This window comes from Somniosus microcephalus, chromosome 21 (genome assembly GCF_052327205.1).
Source record: "Somniosus microcephalus isolate GS21.2 chromosome 21, FLI_Smic_1.0, whole genome shotgun sequence".
NCBI classification, from domain to species: Eukaryota; Metazoa; Chordata; class Chondrichthyes; order Squaliformes; family Somniosidae; genus Somniosus; species Somniosus microcephalus.
In genome coordinates, this window is record NC_141007.1 from 80,766,035 (window position 1) to 80,788,322 (window position 22,288).

Consider the following 22,288-nt stretch of genomic DNA (forward strand, 5'->3'; position numbering starts at 1 on the left):
CTTCCTGGTCTACAACTGTTGCCTGTTTCTTCAGCTCATGACTCCTCTCTGCCTTTTGAATATTTACTTTCCTTGTTGCAGGTTTCCTGGGTGATGTGTTTGGTTAATTACTCTCAGAAGAAGAGAAATGCTTATGTTAAAGTACTAAGGCAGCAATTGCTCGTCACTCGATCAGAATTTGGGGTTTTCTGCTTGCAATGTACTGGTTTCAATTGGTCTTTACCAACAGCTTGTCAACTTTGTTCAAGGACTGATTCTGGGATGAGAACATGTAGTGTTTATGCATTAGGTTAAAGTAGAGGCTAAATTTTTATTACCAGTTCATTTCTAGCGTTATCTGGAGTGAATGCTCCATCTTTCTTTTCCACTCCCCTCACATGGCACTGACCTGTAATGTTTGCTGTTACACTTGCATTGCACATAATTAATCACTTTAGATAAATGCTCACCTTAGCTGCATTGCTGCGTGATATCCAGAGTTGCCAAGTGAGACGTGATTTTGAATGAAAATAAAGACCAACTCGCGATCTCAAGACTTGACTCTTAAACAAAAAAAGTTGTGATTTTTTTTTTTTCGACTTCAGGGCGTTTGCCAAAAATACACTGTACTCACTTTCACCATCCAAACAGCAATTTGACCTCCACTTCCGGCCACCATCTCCTTACCCTGGCCGTGCATGCGAAGTGGTAAATGCAGCAGCCCTGCATATGTTTGTCTGCTTTCTCGGCCTGTATGCAGTGTGTTAGCAGATTAGTGGCACTGGAGCTGGACAGCAGCCCTTGAAGGAGCAGGTAGCACAAGCGAGGAGGGCTTCAGTGAAACGGTTCGGTGCTTCGCTTAAGTTCGAGATCGCAAATGCCATGCTCCTCGGTGCCCGGTATTTGGCACTTTGAGCCGCAGGCGATTGGGCCACGCTCTCGGCAGGGACCCGGTTTTTTTTATAACATGGGCGGGGGGGCGCCTCTGAAGCAAGAGGCCCGAGGATCAATAGAAATTGGTCCTGGGGGCGAGCTGCCGCCACTGGTTGTGCCTCCTGTCTCCATGGGAGGGTGTTGTTCATTATTTTTCCCAAACTTATCTTTGGTTGGCAGCTGCAGTGACTGCATTGCGTGGTGGTTGTGTTAGGCACCGGGTGAAGGGTGGTGATAACGGGTAGGATTTTTAAAAAGGTTTTTTGTAAAGCACTTTCAGATGCATTAATATAGTTTTTGTCAAGAGCGGTGACCTGTTGAAGATTAAATAAAGCCACTAATGAGGTTTATATACCAACTGTCTGTCAGTCTATATTGCTTTATGTTTTGGGGGGGGGGGGGGGTGGGGGGAAGCAACTCATAATTTCTTACCAAATCTCATTATTTTTAAAGTGTCTCATGATTTGAGATGGTGAGTTTGGCATTACTGTATCTACCTTCTTGAGGGCAGTTAGGGATGGCAATAAATGCTGGCCATGCCAGCAACGCCCACATCCCATAAACGAATAAAATAATTTAAAAAATTCCATTGGCTGTCATTGCCGGCTCAAAGGCGGTGCATTGTTTTGGTCAGTTTTATTGGCTTGAAATGTGATTTCTGTAATGCAGTATGGATTAATCTGTACAGGTTCAGTTACACGTGATGTTCAGTGCAGTAAATTTCTTTAGTTTTTCCTTTATAGCTGAAACTAGAAGACCGCTCGCTGATGCCTCGTGACTTGGTGCGGTGTATGGGCCCAAATGCTGTAAGTTTCTTGTCGTGTGCATCATATTGTTTTCTCCAGTGCGGCCTGGAGCATTACTAACCTCCTTCCTCTTGCAGGTGTTCACATAAGGACATAAGACCAGGAGTCGGCCATACGGCCCCTCGAGCCTGCTCCGCCATTCAATAAGATCATGGCTGATCATCGACTTCAACTCTACTTTCCCGCCCGATCTCCATATCCCTTGATTCCTGGATCACTGGGTCTGCTTCTGGGGAGGGTGGGACCTGTACAAGTCGGACGGATTGCACCTGAACCGGAACGGGACCAACATCCTTGCGGGGAGGTTTGCTAGTACTGTTGGGGGGGGGGGGGGGAAGTTTAAACTAACTTGGCAGGGCGATGGGATACGGAGTGGAGCTATAGGGGGTGATGCACAGCCAAATATAGAGGAAAAACCAAGTCAGCCTGGAAGGCAGCAAATATGTAACGGCACAAGGGAGTATGGCAAGGCTGGATGGTATTTATTTTAATGCAAGGAGTCTTGCGAGTAAGGCAGATGAATTGAAGGTATGATATTGTTGCTATCACAGACATGGTTGAGGGAGGGGCAGGACTGGCAGCTTAATATTCTGGGGTATAGAACCTTCAGGCGAGACAGAGGGGGGTGTAAAAGAGGAGGGGGTGTTGCACTATTAATCAAGGAGTCAATTACTGCTGTAAGGAGGGATGATATCTTAGCAGGTTCCTCTAATGAGGCCATATGGGTAGAACTTAAAAACAAAAAGGGGGCAAGCACTTTGTTGGGAGTGTACTCTAGGCCCGTGTCAGGGGGAGATAGAGGAACAGATATGTAGGCAAATCTCAGAAGTGTACAAATAATAGGGGATTTCAACCTCCCCAATATTAACTGGGATAGTCAAAGAGTGTGAAAGGCTTAGAGGGTGAGGAATTCTTAAGTGCATCCAGGAGAGCTTTTTGAGCCAGCATGTAGAAAGTCCTACAAGAGAGGGGGTGGTACTGGACCTAATTCTAGGGAATGTAGCCAGGCAAGTGGTAGAAGTGTCAGTAGGAGAGCATTTTGGTGACAGTGACCATAATTTGGTGAGATTTAAGGTAGTCATGGAAAAGAACAAAGATGGACCGGAAAGAAAGGTTCTAATTGGGGGAAGGCCGATTTTAATATGATAAGGCAGGATCTGGCCAAAGTGGACTGGGATCAGATACTTGTAGGAAAATCCACATCGGAGCAGTGGGAGTCTTTCAGAAAGAAAATAGAGTACAACGCCAACGTGTTCCCGTAAAGGTCCAGGGTGGGACCAACAATCCCAGGGAACCCTGGATGTCAAGGGATATACAAGAATAGATTAGGGGAAAAAAGGGAGGCTTTTGGCAGATACAAAGGACTAAACAGTGGAAGCCCTAGAGGAGTATAGAAAGTGCAGGGGGGTACTTAAAAAAAAAAAAAAAAAAAAAAAAAAAAAAAAAATTAGGAGATCGAAGAGGGGGCATGAAAAAGCACTGGCGGGCAAAATAAAGGAAAATCCCATGGTGTTTTATAAGTATATTAAGGGCAAAAGGTTAACCAGGGAAAGAGTAGGGACCAAAGTGGCAATCTGTGTGTAGAGCCAGAAGTAGGTGATGTTTTAAATGAATATTTTGCATCTGTGTTCACTATGGAGAAGGACGATGTAGGCATAGAAATCAGGCAGGGGGATTGAGATATACTTGAACAAATTAGTATTGAGAGGGAGGAGGTACGTACTAGCAGTTTTAGCGGGCTTAAAAGTGGATAAATTCCCAGGCCCACAAGATGTATCCCACTGTGTGAGGCAAGAGAGGAGATTGCAGGGGCTCTGACACAAATTTTCAGAACCTCTCTGGCCACAGGGGAGGTGCCAGAGGACAGCTAACGTACCATTATTCAAGAAGGGTAGTAGGGATAAACCAGGGAATTACAGGCCAGTGAGCCTAACATCAGTGGTAGGGAAATTATTGGAAAAAATTCTGAAGGCCAGAATTAGTCTCTACTTGGAGAGGCAAGGATAGCCAGCATGGCTTTGTCGGGGAGATCATGTCTAACCAATTTGATTGAATTTTGAGAGGGGGTGACTAGGTGTGTGGATGAGGGAAGTGCAGGGAATTTTGGTATATTGCAACCAATGCAGCCATTTCTTTTAAGACCCTGGGATGCAGGCCATCTGGTCCAGGGGACTTGTCATCTTTTAGTCCCATTATTTTACCAACTACTAGTTCCATAGTGATTGTCTTTAGTTCCCCCCTCCCTGTGGCCCCTTGATTATCCATTATTGGGATGTTGTTAGTGCCTTCTACCGTGAAGACTGATACAAAATATTTGTTCAGAGTCTCTGCCATTTCCCCGTTCCACATTATTCATTCCCCAGTCTCCTCCTCTAAGGGACCAACGTTTACTTCAGCTACCCTCATCCGATAGTCCAATTCTGGCTAATGAGAAGTTAAAGATGGTCTTAGAGTAAAGGAAGAGGCTTTAATGTGGCCAAAGAGTAGTAAGCTTGAGGATTGGGAGGATCTTGGAATTCAGTAAAGGAGGGTTCGATGAGGGTAGTGCATTTGATGTAGTCGACATGGATTTTAGCAAGGCCTTTGGCAAGGTCCCACATGGCAGGTTGGTCAAAAAAGTAAAAGCTCATGTGATTCAAGAAAGTGGCAAGTTGGAAGCAAAGTGTAATGGTTGGGTGTTTCTGTGACTGGAAGGCTGTTTCCAGTGGGGCTCGACAGGGTGCAGTACTAGGTCCCTTGCTTTTTGTGGTATAAACCAATGATTTAGACTTCAATGTAAGGGGCATGATGCAGATGATACAAAAATTGGCCGTGTGGTTGATAGTGAAGGAAGATAGTTGTGGACTCCAGGAAGGTATCAATGGGCTGGCAGGTGGGCAGAAAAATGGCAAATGGGAGCTGGGAAGTGGGATTAGGCTGGATAGCTCTTCGTTGGCCGGCGCAGACACGATGTGCGAAATGGCCTCTTTCCGTGCTGTAACTTTCTATCTATGAAATGGCCTCCTGTGCCGTAGATTTCTATGGTTCCTTGGCCTAGAAATTGATCGAGGAAAAAATAGAATGAGAGTAAACTACAGGAGAAGTTATAATGGGGAGAGTAAGGAAACTGCATACAGTAAAGAAATACTCAAAATTTCCAGAAATAGTCGGGAACCAAGGGTGAGAGTGAGGAACTTAAAGAAATTAGTATTAGTGAAGAAATAGTACCAGAGAAATTAATGGAACTAAAAGCCGCCAAATCCCCTGGACCTGATGGCCTACATCCTGGGGTTTTAAGAGGTGGCTACAGAGATAGTGGATGCATTGGTTTTGATCTTCCAGAATTCCCCAGATTCTAGAACGGTCCCCACGGATTGGAAGGTAGCAAATGTAATCCTGCTATTCAAGAAAGGTAGGAGAGAGAGAGAAAACGGGGAACTATAGACCAGTTAGCCTGATATCTATGATTAGGGATGTGGTAACAAGGCACTTAGAAAATCATACAGGTTGAGCACCCAAAATCGGGAATCCGGACTCCAGGACGATTGGTGGCAGGGTCGTCTGGAATCCGTAAAAATGTTCCGGAATCCGGATACCCTGTTTCCGCTGCCAGCCGGGCCCAGGCATTTCCGGACTCAATGTGTTTCTGATGTCCGAAGTCCAGAAATGCCCGAGCCCAGGTTGCAATATTTCCAGACTTCGGACATCAGAAACACGTTCTGAAGTCCGGAAAAACCCGAAAACCGGCTCTGCCTCGGTCCCGAGGTCGCCGGATTCGGGACATTCAACCTGTAATAGATTGAGCAGAGTCAACTTGGATTTATGAAGGGAAATTTTGTTTGGCAAATTTGTTTTTTGAGGTTGTAACTAGCAGGGTAGATCAGGGGGAACCAGTGGATGTAATATATTTGGATTTTCAGAAAGTATTCAACAAGGTGCCACACAGGTTATTACACAAAATTAGGGCTCATGGAATTGGGGGTAATATATTAGCATGGATTGCGGATTGGTTAACGGACAGAAAACAGAGTAGGAATAAACGGGTCATTTTCGGGCTGGCAGCCTGTAACTAGTAGGGTACCGCAAGGATCAGTGATTGGGCTTCAGCTATTTGCAATCTATATTAATGACTTGGATGAGGGGACCGAGTGTAATCTATCCAAGTTTGCTGACTATGCAAAGCTAGGTGGGAAAGTAAGTTGCGAGGAGGATGCAGAGAGGCTGCAAAGGGATATAGACAGGTTAATTGAGTGGGCAAGAACATTGCAGATGGAATATACTGTAATGTGAAGTGTGATGTTATCCACTTTGGTAGGAAAAATAAAAACAGAATTTTTTTAAAATGATGAGATTGGGAAATGTTGGTATTCATGGACCTGAGTGTCCTTGTACACGAATCACTCTGTTAACATGCAGGTGCAGCAAGCAATTAGGAAAGCAAATGGTATTTTAGCCTTTATTACAAAGGGATTGGAGTATAAGAGTAAAGAAGTCTGTCTTACAATTATATAAGGCCTTGGTGAGACCACACCTAGAGTACTGTGTAAAGTCTTGGTATCGTCACCTAAGGAAGGATATACTTGCCTTAGAGGGAGTGCAACAAAGGTTCACCAGACTGATTCCTGGGATGGGGGGATTGTCCTATGAGGAGAGATTGAGGAAACTAGGCCTATATTCCCTAGAATTTAGAAGAATAAGAGGTGATCTCGTTGAAACATAAAATTCCTACAGGGCTTGAACGGATGTTTCCCCTGGCTGGGGAGTCTAGAATAAGGGGTCAGCCATTTAGGACTGAGATGAGAACATTTCTTCACTCAAAGGGTTGTGAATCTTTGGAATTCTCTATCCCAGAGGGCTGTGGATTCCCAGTCGTTGAGTATATTCAAGCCAGAGATGGATAGATTTTTGGATAATAATCAACTTTATTGTCATTGTTAGTGCACAAGTGCAGTACAACGAAATGTAGGCTTGCGGCTCCCGAGAGTGTACATTTAGATTAAGACATTTAAACATATTAAGGGATATGGGGATAGTGTGGGAAGATGGAGTTGCGTTAGAACATGAATGGCGGAGCAGGCTCGAAGGGTCGAATGGCTTAATCCTGCTCCTATTTCTTGTGTTATTTTGAAAACGTGTACTAGACACGGGCACGATGGGCCAAATGGCCTCCTTCGGTGCTGTATCATTCTGATTCTAGACTGGAAGGTCCCATGTTTGATCCCTGGTCTGTACCGAGTGAATTGATTTGCTCTGAGACGGGGATAGGACATTATAACCAGCCTTAGTGTTGATGGGCTACAGAAGGAAATCCTGTGGCAGGACCCCACTCCTGATCACTATGAAGACTCTCTGGTTTGCAAAGGGTCCATTTTCTTCTTACTCTGAAACTTTCCAGTTGTGGAGCTAGTAGTGTTAGGCTTAATTAATTTGCAATGCTAGGATTAGCTGCCTTCCTGAAAACACAAACTGGGCTTGTAAGCATTGCATGATTTTTATTTTTATGAAATGAGATCATTGAAATAGCAGTTAATGTTTTCTCATGTTGCTCATTATGGCTTCTGTTCGATTGCAGAGATCTGCACCCAGCATGACTAAACATTTTGGACAAATAAAATGTTACAATGGTGTGGACTTTATTCAATCTGTGTCTGCATCTTTTATAGGATAATCAGTGTGGAACAGTGATTGATGTGAATATGGAGTGCACCTTGAAGATTCTGGGAACAAATTACATTCTTCACCCGGTCAACAGCAGAGACTTGCAGCATATTTGGGTGCGTGATTGGGCAGCTGTGAGATTTTTTTTTTTGGTGCTAATATTTGTGTTGCTTTGTATTTCTAGAAATGAGGATTTCCCCTCACACTGCTTTTAGGAGGAAGCTTTTCAGATAATTGTTTCGCCTGTGGGTAGAACAGCCCTTCACTTAATAACTAGGCGCGTGCAAGAAGTCATTAGTTGTGATGTATAATGTTGAATTGATGCAGCACAATATGTTTAAATTTACAGTGTGAATTATATTAAATTCACAGCACCAAAACAGGCCATTTGGCCCAGTTGGTCTATGCCGGTGTTTATGCTCCTTCAGGAAATAATGTCAACCATTCTGTTTAGTTTACTGATTATTTTAGATTCACATTATGATTTTCTTCATCTTTTATCTGAAATAGATGGCTTGGGCAAGAATTTTAATGTATCAAACTTTGTTTCTTGTTCCATTAAACAAAAATATATTTGCATTTTACAGAAAAATGTCCAGGAATCAAAATAGCAAAGCCGGTGTCTGTGGGTTCTGAAGAGCCTTTCCGCAAACTGAGCCAGCGTTCTGATTTCCATTCCGATTGGCCGTTAACCTTTGAATGAACTCATCCAATGTTTCCTCATCTGTTAAACTTTGTAGCCTTAAGGAGCATACACTGACATTAGCAGAATTATATATGCACATTGAAATGTCACCGTGTGAAACTTTCCACCCTTTTCTCACTTGATTAAACTCACTTAATCCATTTCTTCAGCTGATTTCTCGAAGGTAAGTGTCACTGTTGCCATTCTTCTGGAATCTCCCCATTCCATTTCTAGGAGACATCCACAGAACCACGCTGTTTGGAGCTGCTAAAGTTAGGCCTGTGGCCCAATGCTGGTTATCCCCCACTGCAGTCTTGCTGCACCACTCCAACCTCTGCACACCGTGTTGAGCCAAGCAGAGTCCTGCCCAATGGCCCAACCCAAACATCTGCCTCTGCGATTGTCCTGAGCCCCAAAGCTCAGCCCCAGTGGAACAAAGCTGTGTTACTGGAATGCATTTAGAATTCCTTCAGCACCAAGTGCTTCTTAAAAAAAATCCTGTGCAGGAGAAGAAAATATAGGGAAGGCTGTATAAGATGTATACTGCTGCCAGTGCATTTTTAAATAATGGAGTTCCTGCCCCTCTCCCCACGGTCTTCATCTGGACCTTGAGGTCCCAGTCCCACTGTCAAACACTGTTTTGTTGAGGAAGGGAAAGATTGCTTGTTTCTCAGCAATGATCTGGGGGAATGGTGTTCATCATCTCACTACCCCAAGCCACTGCTCCAAAAATGCTTTGAAGAATTATTTTTCCTCCCCCCCCCCCCCCCCCCCCAACCCCCCACAAAACTGCCATGAACACCAGCATCACCCCTCCAGCCACTGCCACTTTGACTTATCGGTGCCTGCCCCCACCCCTGAGAAATCCCTCTTCATTGTGCTTTAGTCATGAACGTTTCACAACCATTCTCTCCCTCCCCTTATATTCTCTCACTTAGCAACCCTTCTTTCCCCCCTGCCCCCAAAGTGCACCCTCACCCCCAGAACCATTCTAATTGCTTCCAAACCCACATCTTCCTCTCCCATTGGAGGAACTTTTCTTAAATGTGTATTTTTCTCTGCCTCTTCCTCCTCCTGAACCTATAGTTTTTAGTTTTGTGGAGCTTCTAGTCATGATCAGTCAGAGCCCCTTCTCTGCTGTTTCATATAGCACCGAAGGAGGTCATTCGGTCCATTGTGCCTGTCGGCTCTTTGAACGCGCTATCCCCTGCTCTTTACCCACAGCCCTGCAAATGTTTTCCTTTTCTGCTCTAACTTTAATCTTTCTGGTCTTGCGCTGCAGGCATTTCTTATGCTGTTTGTGTAGCCCCTTCCTGCTAACCCCAGTGCTTGCAAATTCCAAGACCCCTCGGTGCTGTCACTGAGTTTGCAGAAGCTATGCCACGAGCTGAACATCTGTTTGTATGCGAACGCATGCTTTCGTATAACATTGGTGACCCAGCAAATTACTTTTGGAATGCACAATTGTTTCTCTGTTGCAAAATGCATTTAAAAAAAAAAAACAGGTTTTAATGCTAAGCCAGAGCTGACTCCTTATTTAAATGTAACTATTTAATACCAAATGTTCTTTCTCAGCCATTTGTCTATGGTGACTACATAGCCTTCGATTGCTGGCTAGGAAAAGTTGACAACATCGTGGCCCAGCTTATCTTAAAACTATCAAATGGAGCCAGGTATCACTTCATCCGTTTCATTTGAATTGCGTACATTATATGGGGGTGTAAAATGGGACTATGGGAAGAGTGACTTGTCCCTGGATTTGATTTTATAATGAGCCTAATTACTTACTAGAAATGTTATCCAGTTAGTTCTGAGCTGTGCCGACAGTAACGTCAGATTCAATCTCTGGTCTGTGCTGTATTTGCAGCTCTCGACTGGGGTAGCAATAGAAATATTTCAGGTTTCCTGCTCCTAATCTGTAGCCAATGACCCATTCTGGTCAAGTGCACGTGTGAATATCTGACTTGACTGATGTCAATAGAATAGAACCACTTTAATCAATTAAAAGTTAATTCTCAGGATATAGGCATCACTTGCAAGGCCAGCATATATTGCCCCTCCTTGCCCATCCCTAGTTGCCCTTGAGAAAGTGATGAGCCTTCTTGAACCGCTGCAGTCCGTGTGATGAAGGTGCTCTCTCAGTGCTGTTAGGTAGTAAGTTGAACTAAGTATTGGAGGGCATCCGGCACTTACTGAACACAGCAAGGAGTTTGATCCCTTTGGCAGTGAGAAGGGAGAATTTTTGCAAATTTTTTTTTTTTTTAAAGTTGCACTATTTTCTGTTTAAAACGGCACACTTTGAGGAGCTCCGATGTATCTAGTAGCCTATGAACTTCCAATTGTATATCTTTGACACCATGCTATCACTGTCCTGGAGGTGTGAATAAATGTTTCACTTAGTGGGATTTTTATCTTTCCTTTCAATTAACCCTTAAAATGTGGGAGGTTGAGGAAATCTATTTTCTATAATTCCCCACTCAATGCAGCAGAGTTGCATGTCGCATAATCAAAGACTGTAAGATGTGGGAAATACTTTACAGAAATATTTAGAATTTGTAACCAACAAACTTGCATTTCTGTAGTGCCTTTCATGATCTCAGGGCATCCCAAAGCACTTCACAGCCAGTGAAATACTTCTGACGTGTAGTTACTGTTGTAATGTAGGAAACATGGCAACCAATTTGCACACAGCAAGATCCCACAAGCAGTAATAAGATAAATGACCAGATAATCTGTTAGTGATGTTGGTTGAGGGTTAAGTATTGGCCAGGATACTGGAGAGAACTCCCCTGTTCTTCAAAATAATGCCGTGGGATCTTTTACATCCATCTGAGGGGGCAGACGGGGCCCTCGTAACGTCTCAACGGAAAGACGAAATCACCGACCGTGCATCTTTCCCTCAGTACAGTACTACACTGGGAGTGTCAGCCTGGATTATGGGCTTGAATCTCGAGTGGGACATGAACTCACGACCTTCTGACTCAGAGGCAAGAGTGCTACCCACTGAGCCACAACTGGTGCTTGTTATGTTTTTATATCTGATTTATTCTGTTTTACTTCCTCTTCCCCACCACCCCATGTTGCCAGTATCTCCTGCCTTTAACTGTACAACATTTACAAATACACCAATATACTGTGTTGCCATATTTTTAGATCGGGTATATTGTGTGGGTCCCCCTTGTACCAATACAGTCCATGCTGAATGTATTGAATGACAGTCTTTTCCTCTCTCAGGTGTTCAATGAGTACCAGTGATGGCAGTAAGCTGATTGATCTTTGTCCCCATGTCAGCGACTCGGTAAGTTTGTAGTTGTCGCCTGTATGGGCAGTGGGAATGCTCATGCTAACATGTTTATTAGACAAAATTTTGTGGATTTGATGGTTTCTAAATGAATATTGACAAACTAGTGAGCTTAACCAGCATCGAGAAGTGTTTGTGATTAGAGTGGTTGTGTACGTGTATTTTAATTCTTTTGCTGCCCATGCCTTCTAACAATTTACCCCCTTCCCTTAAGCCTGAAAACTTGTAGGTTCTTGAATTCCCACATCTGGAGGATTGGTAAAGATTGTTCTCTAGTTGGTCATATTTTCCCAGTCTGGAGCAGTCTTTTTCAGTTGTCTAGGCCCAAGAATTTTAAAGATCTGGAGTCCAAAGCTGTTGAAGTTGTCTTTGTGCATGGAACTTGTGTGCCAGAGCGAAGGAGCTCCAGGCTGCTTTATGGACTCCCTACTCCCTCCCCAATTTGAATTTAAATGGAGCTCTTACGAAGGCGAAGCTACAGCTCCCATTCTAATGGGATGTTCTGGTAATTCTCAGCCAATATGTCCCCTAAGTCCATGTTAATTCTTTATAATGTGTACAAGTTATCATTACATTAATCCCACTTGGGAGTTTGCAAAGAATGGCCCAGGGTTTATTACGCTTTTCACATCCCTTTTTATATCTGATGATCTGGAATTGGTATCCTGATGGTTTCGTGGATTCCAGTGCACTGGGCTCAGCTGGTCTGTGATTGAATTTTGCCCAGTGTGTCACCTGTCGCAGACCCACAAACGCACGTGAGTGGGCTTCATGTCTCTCTCAGCATTAACGATGATTAGTCCTTGCTGCCTTCAGGTAGTAAATAAGTTGCCAACTTTTAGCCTCCTCTTTAAACTTCTTAGGCCTCGAGGGTTTGAAAAAGCAGTGCCGTCTTGTGGATTTAGAGCAATGAGAGTGTAGCTGTTTTGCATTAATCAGGTTTCCGCTGTTGCGTCCTCCCTCCCAGAAAGTTTAAAAAGCTGAAGCTGAAGTTTTCAAACTTCCAGACATGGAAGTGGCCAAAGAAGAAAAAGCAGCGGAGGAGACCACTGTAGAGAGATGGAGCAGACCAAGGGGCTGTGTTTGTCAATAGAGCGGACCGGGGGTGGGTTGGGGGTGCAGTTTATGGCAATAGAGCAGTCCAGGGGTTGGGGGGGGTGGCAGTGTATGTGTGGTAAACCACTGTTATTGTTTTCACTGTCGTTCACTACTGTTATCGTTATTGCACATTGTTACCTCTTGCTACTCACTGTACCAATGCATGCCTCAGCTGGCTCCGCCTACATGACCTGGTATAAAGGTGGCTGCCCGGCAACCCACTTCCTTCTTGGAACCAGTCGTCCACGAGAGGCATGCTCTGTTCTTTAGTTAATAAAAACCTTTTCATTACTTTCCTAATTCATCGCCTTTTATGGAGTAATTGATAAGCGTATCAATTTTATTAACTAAAAGTAAAATGTCCGGAACTGAGCAGCAACAACAGCAGGCGTTGCTGCGAGCCCTCAGACCAGCAGGCGTTGCTGCGAGCCCTCAGACCAGCATGCCTGGACCTCGACCCTCAAGCGGCGGGTTCATCTACCAATTTCGAACACTGGCTGAGCTGCTTTGAATCCTTCCTAGAAGCCTCTGCCGTGACATTGGAGGAGAACAAATTAAAAGTTCTGACCGCCCAGGTGAGCCCTCAAGTATATACACTCATCCGGGACGCTACTACGTACACGGCGGCCCTCGGCCTACTAAAAGGGCAATACAAGCGCCCAGTGAATACGATTTACGCCAGACACCTCCTGGGATCCCGCAGGCAGCAACCGGGGGAATCGGTAGATGCATTTTTACGGGTGTTACAGACACTCTGCAGGGACTGCGACTGTAAGGCGGTAACGGCTGCGGTGCACGCGGAGGGACTTATCTGTGATGCCTTCGTTAAGGGCCTCCAGTCCGACTACTCCCGGCAGAGACTGCTCGAAAGCAAGGAGCTCGACCTGAAGACGGCCGTAGCCCTCGCGCTATCGCTAGATGCAGCCCACCGAAACCTCGAAGCATATGCACGTAACGGGGCCGCGCCATGGTCATCGCGACCTTGGGACATGGGACCGCCGCCCCCGGTACCAACTACTGCAGCGATGTCCTGAAAGCAACTGGGACCGCCGCCCCCAGTACCAACTACTGCAACGACGTCCCGTAACCAGGCCCAAAAATGCTATTTCTGTGGCCAGTTAAAACACCCTAGAGCGCGCTGCCCTGCGAAGACCGCTACCTGCTCTGGCTGCGGGAAGAAAGGCCATTACACCAACGCCAGCAGCGTCGCGTGTGAACCGTGGGGGCAGCCATCTTCTCCGCCATTTTGTGCACCTCCGACCGCGTGGGGATCAGAATCATGGCCGCCGCCATTTTGCCCGCCGCACTCAACCGCCAATCTGTCCCCGGACTCGACCACTGTCTCGTCGGACGACCATAGCAGCTCACTCAGCCATACACTGGCCTCCGTCACGCTGGATCAAGCCCTCCCTCATCATCTGTCCAGGTCCATGATGGACATTACGGTAAACGGCCGCGCCACTACTTGCCTGTTTGACAGCGGGAGCACGGAGAGTTTTATTCACCCCGACACGGTGCGTAGCCACTCCCTCACGGTCCTGCCAACGCGCCATCGGATTTCTATGGCGTCCAAGTCCCATTCAACGGACGTCGGCGGCTACTGTGTGGTGACCCTTTCGGTTAGGGGCACCGAATATAAAAATTTTAAACTTCTTGTCCTGCCCCGTCTTTGCGCTGCCGTTCTGCTAGGGTTGGATTTTCAGTGCCACATCAAAAGTGTCACATTGGCATACGGTGGACCCCTTCCCCCACTCAGTCTGCAACCAACAGCTTTTAAATCGCCCGCCGCGCACCACTTGCAGCCTTTCCACACTCAAAGTCCCCCCCCTCCCTTGTTCGCTAACCTCACCCGCGACTGTAAACCCATCGCTACCAAGAGCAGGCGGTACAGCGCCGGGGACAGAGCTTTTATTAGCGCTGAGGTGGAGCGACTCCTGAAGGAGGGCATTATCGAAGGGAGCACCAGCCCATGGCGAGCCCAGGTTGTAGTCGTTAAGACCGCCGATAAACGCCGCCTGGTCATCGACTACAGCCAAACCATAAACCGGTACACCCAGCTGGACGCACACCCCCTTCCCCGCATATCTGATATGGTCAACCAGATCGCGCAATACAGGGTATTCTCCACCATTGACCTTAAGTCAGCATACCACCAACTCCCTATCCGCCATGAGGACCGCCAGTATACTGCCTTCGAGGCAAACGGCCGCCTCTACCACTTCCTTAGGGCCCCCTTCGGCATCACCAACGGGGTTTCGGTCTTCCAAAGGGAGATGGACCGGATGGTTCACCAGAACGCGCTGCAGGCCACCTTTCCCTATCTGGATAACGTCACCATCTGCGGCCACGACCAGCAGGACCACGACGTTAATCTAGTGAAATTCCTCCGTATGGCCCAGCGGCTGAATCTAACATACAATAAAGAGAAATGTATGTTTCGCACCAAGCGCCTTGCCATCCTCGGCTGCATAGTGGAGAACGGAGTCATCGGGCCCGACCCCGACAGAATGCGCCCCCTTATGGAGCTCCCCCTCCCCCACTGCCTAAAAGCACTCGAGATGCCTGGGGTTTTTCTCTTGCTATGCTCAGTGGGTGCCCAACTATGCGGACAAAGCCAGACCCCTCATCAAGTCCACCTCCTTCCCCCTGACACAGGCATGTGCAGCCTTCACTCTTACCAAGAGTGATATTGCGAAGGCCACAATGCACGCAGTGGATGAGTCCATCCCTTTCCAAGTGGAGAGCGATGCATCCGACTTCGCCCTAGCTGCAACCCTTAACCAGGCGGGGAGACCCGTGGCCTTTTTCTCAAGGACCCTCCAGGGCCCCGAGATTCGACACTCCTCTGTCGAAAAGGAGGCCCAGGCTATTGTGGAAGCGGTGCGACACTGGAGGCATTACCTGGCCGGAAAATGATTTACCCTTCTCACTGACCAGCGTTCAGTTGCTTTTATGTTCAATAATAAGCAGAGGGGCAAAATCAAGAAAGACAAGATCTTGAGGTGGAGAATTGAACTCTCCACCTACAATTACGATATCTTGTACCGGCCCGGGAAACTCTGAGTCCCCAGATGTCCTATCACGAGGTACATGTGCCAACGCGCAAGTTGATAGACTGCGGACCCTCCACAACGACCTCTGCCACCCCGGGGTCACCAGATTCTGCCACTTCATTAAGTCCCGCAACCTGCCCTACTCCATCGAGGCGGTCAGGACTATGACCAGGAACTGCCAAACCTGTGCCGAATGCAAACCGCATTTTTATAGGCCAGACACAGCAAGCCTGATCAAGGCCACTCGCCCCTTCGAGCGCTTGAGCATCGACTTTAAGGGCCCCCTCCCTTCCTCTGACCGCAACGTGTACTTCCTCAACATTGTTGATGAGTATTCCCGTTTGCCATCCCTTGCCCAGACATGACCAGTACCACGGTCATCAAATGTCTGAATGACCTCTTCGCCTTGTTCGGGTTCCCTAGCTATATACATAGCGACCGGGGCTCATCTTTCATGAGCGACGAACTTCGTCAGTACCTGCTCGCGAGAGGTATTGCTACGAGCAGGACCACCAGCTACAACCCCCGGGGGAACAGCCAGGTGGAAAGAGAGAACGCGACGGTTTGGAAGGCCGTCCTCTTAGCCTTAAAATCTAAGGGCCTTCCGACCTCTCGCTGGCAGGAGGCCCTCCCTGCGGTGCTCCACTCCATCCGGTCACTGCTTTGTACTGCCACTAATGCCACCCCTCATGAGCAAATGTTCGTTTTCCCCAGGAAGTCCACATCGGGAACCTCGCTACCGACATGGCTGACTTCTCCTGGGCCCGTCCTACTGCGGAGGCACGTGAGGACCCATAAAACGGACCCCCTGGTCGAGAGGGTGAACCTCCTACACGCCAACCCCCAGTATGCCTACGTGGCATACCCAGACGGGCGGGAGGACGCGGTCTCCATACGAGACCTCGCACCCTCGGGCGCCCCTGAATCACCACCGTTACTATCCACCACTTCTCCCAACCCAACCCCTGTAGACGGCATGCCGGAGCCCCAGGACCCTTCGTCGACCACTCAGACACCAGACTCGACGTTGGATACTGCACCACCGCCGCCGCTGCTACGACGATCAGGACGGCATACAAGGCCTCCTGATAGACTTACCTACACGAACTTTTAGTACACTTCACCCCGCCGGACTCTATTTTAAACAAGGGGTGAATGTGGTAAACCACTGTTATTGTTTTCACTGTCGTTCACTACTGTTATCGTTATTGCACATTGTTACCTCTTGCTACTCACTGTACCAATGCATGCCTCAGCTGGCTCCGCCTACATGACCTGGTATAAAAGTGGCTGCCCGGCAACCCACTTCCTTCTTGGAACCAGTCGTCCACGAGAGGCATGCTCTGTTCTTTAGTTAATAAAAACCTTTTCATTACTTTCCTAATTCATCGCCTTTTATGGAGTAATTGATAAGCGTATCAGTATGGCAATAGAGAAGGCCGGGGGTGGGTGGGGGGCAGTGTATGGCAATAGAGCAGACCAGGCTAGAAAATGCAGAGGAATCTTTGCAGCACATGTTTGGATTATCTATGTTGGTTGAGGGGGGGTGATTTGAGGGAGGACTGGATTGATTATTTATGGGAAGAACATTTCTGTGCGATTGTGGCCCACTCACTGCGTAGCACATGTAACCTCCCCTAAAAATATCATCCCGAGAACCGTGGAATTTAACAGCACAGGAGGAAGCAATTTAGCCCATGTCTGTACCAGTTCTTGGCTAATCCCACTGGCCTGGTTTATCCCCAAAACTTGCACCTTCCTCTGCTCCAAATATTTATCTAATTTTCCTTTGACACTGGCCTTTATTCAACCAAACCCTGTTGCAAGGCGCTCTATGCAGCAGCAACCCAGCATAAAGAAATTTCTCTTAATCGCTCTTGGTGATCACCTCTCGTCACTAACATCCTAACCAGAGGAAATAGTGAATGGGGAAAGACTATCAAAAGCCTTTATAATTTTAAAAATCTTTATTAAATCTCTCTACCTTCTCTGCTCCAGTGGAAGTGGTCTTTGTATCTCCACATAACTAGAGTTTGAGCTCGGGCACAGCGCACTAAGTTAACTGAGTGCATTGTAAACAGTGGGAATTTGGTGAGAGTGGGAATTCATAAGAACATAAGACCATAGGAGCAGGAGTAGGTATTTCGGCCCCTTGAGCCTGCTCCGCCATTCAATAAGATCATGGCTGATCTGATCTTGGCCTCAACTCCACTTCCCTGCCTGCTCCCCATAACCCTTGCCTCCCTTACCTTTCAAAAATCTGTCGATCTCCACCTTAAATATATTCAATGACCCAACCTCCACAGCTCTCTGGGGAAGAGAATTCCAAAGATTCACTCTGAGAAGAAATTTCTCCATTTCTGTTTTAAATGGGTGCCTCCTTATTCTGAAATTATGTCCCCTAGTTCTAGATTCCCCCACGAGGGGAAACATCCTCTCTGCATCTACCCTGTCAAGCCCCTTCAGAATCTTCTGTTTCAGTAAGATCCTCATTCTTCTAAACTCCAATAAGTATAGGCCCAACCTGCTCAACCTTTCTTCATAAGACAACCCCTTCATTTCTGGAATCAACCTCGTGAACCTTCTCTGAACTGCCTCCAATGCAAGTATACCCCTCCTTAAATAAGGAGACCAAAACTGTACGCAGTACTCCAGGTGTGGTCTCACCAACGCCCTGTACAGTTGTAACAAGACTTCCCTACTTTTATACTCCATTCCCTCTGCAATAAAGGCCAACATTCTATTTGCCTTCCTAATTACTTGCTGGACCTGTTGGCTAACTTTTTGATTCATGTACAAGGACCCCCAGATCCCTCTGTACCTCAGCATTTTGTAATCTCTCCCCATTTTAAATAATTTGCTTTTTTATTTATCCTACCAAAGTGGATAACTTCACATTATGCTCCATCTGCCAGATTTTTGCCCACTCACTTAGCCTATCTATATCCCTTTGGAGATTCTTTGCATCCTCCACACAATTTGATTTATCCAACTTGAGTTTTGATAGATTAAATATTTACTGGTATTTATAGTTTTTTAATCCATTGTTTATCTGTATAGGATGGTTATAAATTGTCAAATTATTAGTTGTCACCCAGAACTGAGATCTTCAGTTGCTCAAGGATATCATGTTTGATACTGTACCTGACGGAGTAAAAGACAATGGGTATGTTTGGCACTGTACCTCGAACCATGTTCACAGACTGATGGGTTCAATGTCTGGCTGAGTCAAAAATGAAAATATTTTGTGCAGTCTCTATCCAATTCATAGTGGGATGAGCCCAGTGCAATCTACCTTCAATTCAGAACTAAATTGGCAATCTGAGGGGTACAAAGCTGATAGTGTTGGAAATAATTGTAGAATAAGGTATTCGAGAGATAGAGGGCTAAGGTGCATTGTAGAAGATTTCTTCTGTGAAGCAGAATTGTAAAGCAGTTCTTTGTACTTGAACAATGGATAAAATTTAATTTGTGTATAATGTGAATTTATTTATAAAGGGACAGTGTAGAGGGAGCTTTACACTGTATCTAACCCGTGCTGTACCTGCCCTGGGAGTGTTTCTGTTCACTCGCACTAACATCAACGAATTGGCTGCCTTAATGTCTATTGTTCTATCGCTGCAATCTGAGTTGCAGGCAGTGACTAGTGGGGTACCGCAGGGATCGGTCCTTGGACCCCAGCTATTCACAATATATATTAATGATCTGGACGAGGGAACTAGATGTAATATCTCCAAGTTTGGAGATGACACAAAGCTGGGTGGGTGTGTGTGCTGTGAGGAGGATGCTGAAAAACTCCAGTATGATTTGGACAGGTTGGGTGATTGGGCAGAAGCATGGCAGATGCAATATAACGTGGATAAATGCGAGGTTATCCACTTTGGTGTCAAAAACAAGAAAGCAGATTATTATCTGAATGGCAATAGATTGGGAGAAGGGGAAGTGCAACGAGACCTGGGCGTCCTTGACAACCAGTCGCTGAAGGTAAGCATGCAGGTGCAGCAGGCGTTAAGGCAAATGGTATGTTGGCCTTCGTAGCGAGAGGGTTTGAGTACAGGAACAAGGATGTCTTGCTGCAGTTGTACAGGGCCTTGGTGAGACCACATCGAGTATTGTGTGCAGCTTTGGTCGCCTTATCTGAGGAAGGATGTTCTTGCCATGGAAGGAGTGCAGCGAAGATTCACCAGGCTGATACCTGGGATGGCAGGAATGACGTATGAGGAGAGATTGGGTCGATTGGGCTTGTACTCGCTGGAGTTTAGAAGAATGAGAGGGGATCTCATTGAAACTTATAAAATTCTGACAGGGCTGGACAGACTAGATGCGGGAAGGATGGTCGGGGTGTCCAGAACCAGGGGTCACAGTCTAAGGATAAGGGGTAGGCTATTTAGGACAGAAATGAGGAGGAATTTCTTCACCCAGAGAGTGATGAACCTGTGGAATTCTCTACCACAGAAGGCAGTAGAGGCCAATTCATTAAATATATTCAAGAAGGAGTTGGATATATTTCTTGAGGCTAAAGGGATCAAGGGATATGGGGAGAAAGCAGGGACAGGGTACTGAATTTGGATGATCAGCCATGGTCGCATTGAATGGCGTAGCAGGCTCGAGGGGCCGAATGGCCTACTCCTGCTCCTATCTTCTATGTTTCTATGAGTTGAGTACAGGGTGCAGTTGCAATCCGGGCGAGTGTTGGCAGTGGATGAGACGTGCAGCTGAAAATGTTATTTTTCGACTGCTGGGATTCTGAGTTTCAATTGATGGCCATGCAGCTTGTTAGGGGCACTGCTGGCTGCGGCACCACTCAGTCCTGAGTTTGAGTGTTAATTCATAGCTGGATTTTTCAATAAATCTGAATTTAACCCAATTTAAATAAAGCTCTACTGGATTAGAAATGGTTTGTGAAATATTCATTGCAATTTGATTGAATATAATTCTTTAAGACATTTGTATTCTTCTAATCATTTTTCAGATTTGGGAAGGAGGAATTCCTAGCTGCACAGCCTAGGTTTCTCGCAGTCAGTTTAATTTAATATCTGGTTGCCGCCAACAGAACTAATGTCTGCTGCAGGAAGGGTTACTGTAAATTGCAGCCATCCATATCTTTCTGTTCTAGGGGCAGTTCTTTGATGAATCCTATGGGTTTTATCCAGGACAGATGTTATTTGGAGCAGCTAAGGTTTTCACCAATGTGCAGTGGCTGTCTGGTGTCCGACCCGTGCTGAGCAAGAAGAGCAAGTTCAAAGCGGTTGTTGAAGAGGCAAGTTTTTTTTTAAACAGCAAATGAAACAAAGTGCACAGTGTGTGTTTCAGTACAAAGTCCTGCCTGTCTAATCTCCACGCATACATCATGTCTGCAGGTGATTTTATTAGAATGGAAACACATTTTATATCTCTGGATTATGGGTGTGTCCCAATAGGACCATCCTAACCCTGAGCAGGAGAAAGGAACGAATCCCAGGGCAACCATGAGAAATGGAATAAACATGAAAATGTCACCGACAGGAAGAAGTGATCAGTTCTTCTTTGAAATTGAGTGGCTGGGAAACTTCATAAGGAAAGAGCTTCTGCACTCATATTTAAACTGAGGGCCCTTGCTACAATATACATGCATGCTATGACACGTTTATTTAAAGGACTGCTCCAGGAAAGGCTCCAATTTGTAAAGCCTGCCCTGATCTCTAGCAGTTGCTAAAATTACCCATACTGTACTAACTAAAGAAAATGTTGTAAAGTGCCATGTTCCCCACAGGCAGACCTGTTGCACTTTTCATGAGATGTGGCAGCTGCATATGTGTAACTAGCTGAAGTGCCCGGCGGTGCCGAGGCTTTTTCGAGGGAATGTTGTTGGAAGAGAGAGAGAGAGCGACTGGGGGGGGCGAGAGAGAGAGCGACTGGGGGGAAGAGAGAGCGCGACTGGGGGGAAGAGAGCGAGCGACTGGGGGAGGGAAGAGGGGGGAGGGAAGAGGGGGGAGGGGGAAGGGAGGAGGGGAGGGAGGGGGAGGGGGGGGAAGGGAGGGAGGAAGGCAGGGGGGGCGGAGGGAGGGGGGGAAAAGGGAGGGCGGGGGGGGAGGGAGGGCGGGGGGGCGCTCCCCCCCCCCCCCCCAAAAGGTGAAGACCGCCGATTGCGGCTGTGCGAGACGTCCGGCGGGCCCGGTTGCCAGGGTAACGCTGGACGCTCAGCAAGCCCCGCCCCCCCGGCCGAGCCAGAGACGTCTCAGCTCCTGCTGCGCGCGCACCCTAGCGGCGCTGGGCTGAGGCTCGGCCCTCCAGCCTTCGAGTGGGGCCAGGAGGTGCCTAGCTCGGGCGTGGGTGCGGAGGAGACGCCGAGGCTTCTAGGCCTACCTGGAGAAACGGGAAAGGTAGGAAAATTAATGAGATTAGATAAGTTAATTACTTTCTAAATCATTTTTTTTAAAAACAATGTGTTTTAAAAGCAACGTTTTTTTTTTTTAAGACGCCGAAAGCGGGAAAAAGAAAGGAAAAGTTTGGAATCGAGATGGCGGCGACTCACCTCGGTTCAGAACGATAAAGCCCGGCCACACGCGCACCGATTGGCCTGGCGGCACACGCCAGCAACCCGGCGTACGATTGGTCGAGCTCGAGGTCACTGTCGCTAATGAGCGGATAATGAGATGCTAATGAGCGGAACGTTGAAGGTTTTTGGGATACCGCGGGCGGGATTTTAGCCCGGCCGAAACGTAAATACGCTTAAAACTGTCTCGGAAGCGTAAGCTTTCTTTGGAGGTAACGCGCGCGTAGGTACGCCCTGTAACTTTCGAGTGCATACCCATAA

General features: G+C 46.8%; 1 protein-coding gene across 5 annotated transcripts in view; it reads left to right on the plus strand.

The window, feature by feature from the left end:
• The window catches only part of ube2o (ubiquitin-conjugating enzyme E2O), a 133,168-nt gene that overhangs the window by 42,660 nt on the left and 68,220 nt on the right, over positions 1–22,288 (plus strand). For 3 of the 5 annotated variants that reach the window (XM_085964047.1, XM_085964043.1, XM_085964044.1), the window contains exons 2-6: positions 1,656–1,718; positions 7,361–7,471; positions 9,616–9,713; positions 11,275–11,338; positions 20,609–20,752. In XM_085964047.1, the coding sequence (XP_085820173.1) occupies positions 1,656–1,718; positions 7,361–7,471; positions 9,616–9,713; positions 11,275–11,338; positions 20,609–20,752 (480 nt within the window). Of the gene's footprint in view, positions 1–1,655; positions 1,719–7,360; positions 7,472–7,994; positions 8,225–9,615; positions 9,714–11,274; positions 11,339–20,608; positions 20,753–22,288 lie in introns of those variants that run through there. The other 2 variants (XM_085964045.1, XM_085964046.1) reach the window with 2 other exon arrangements.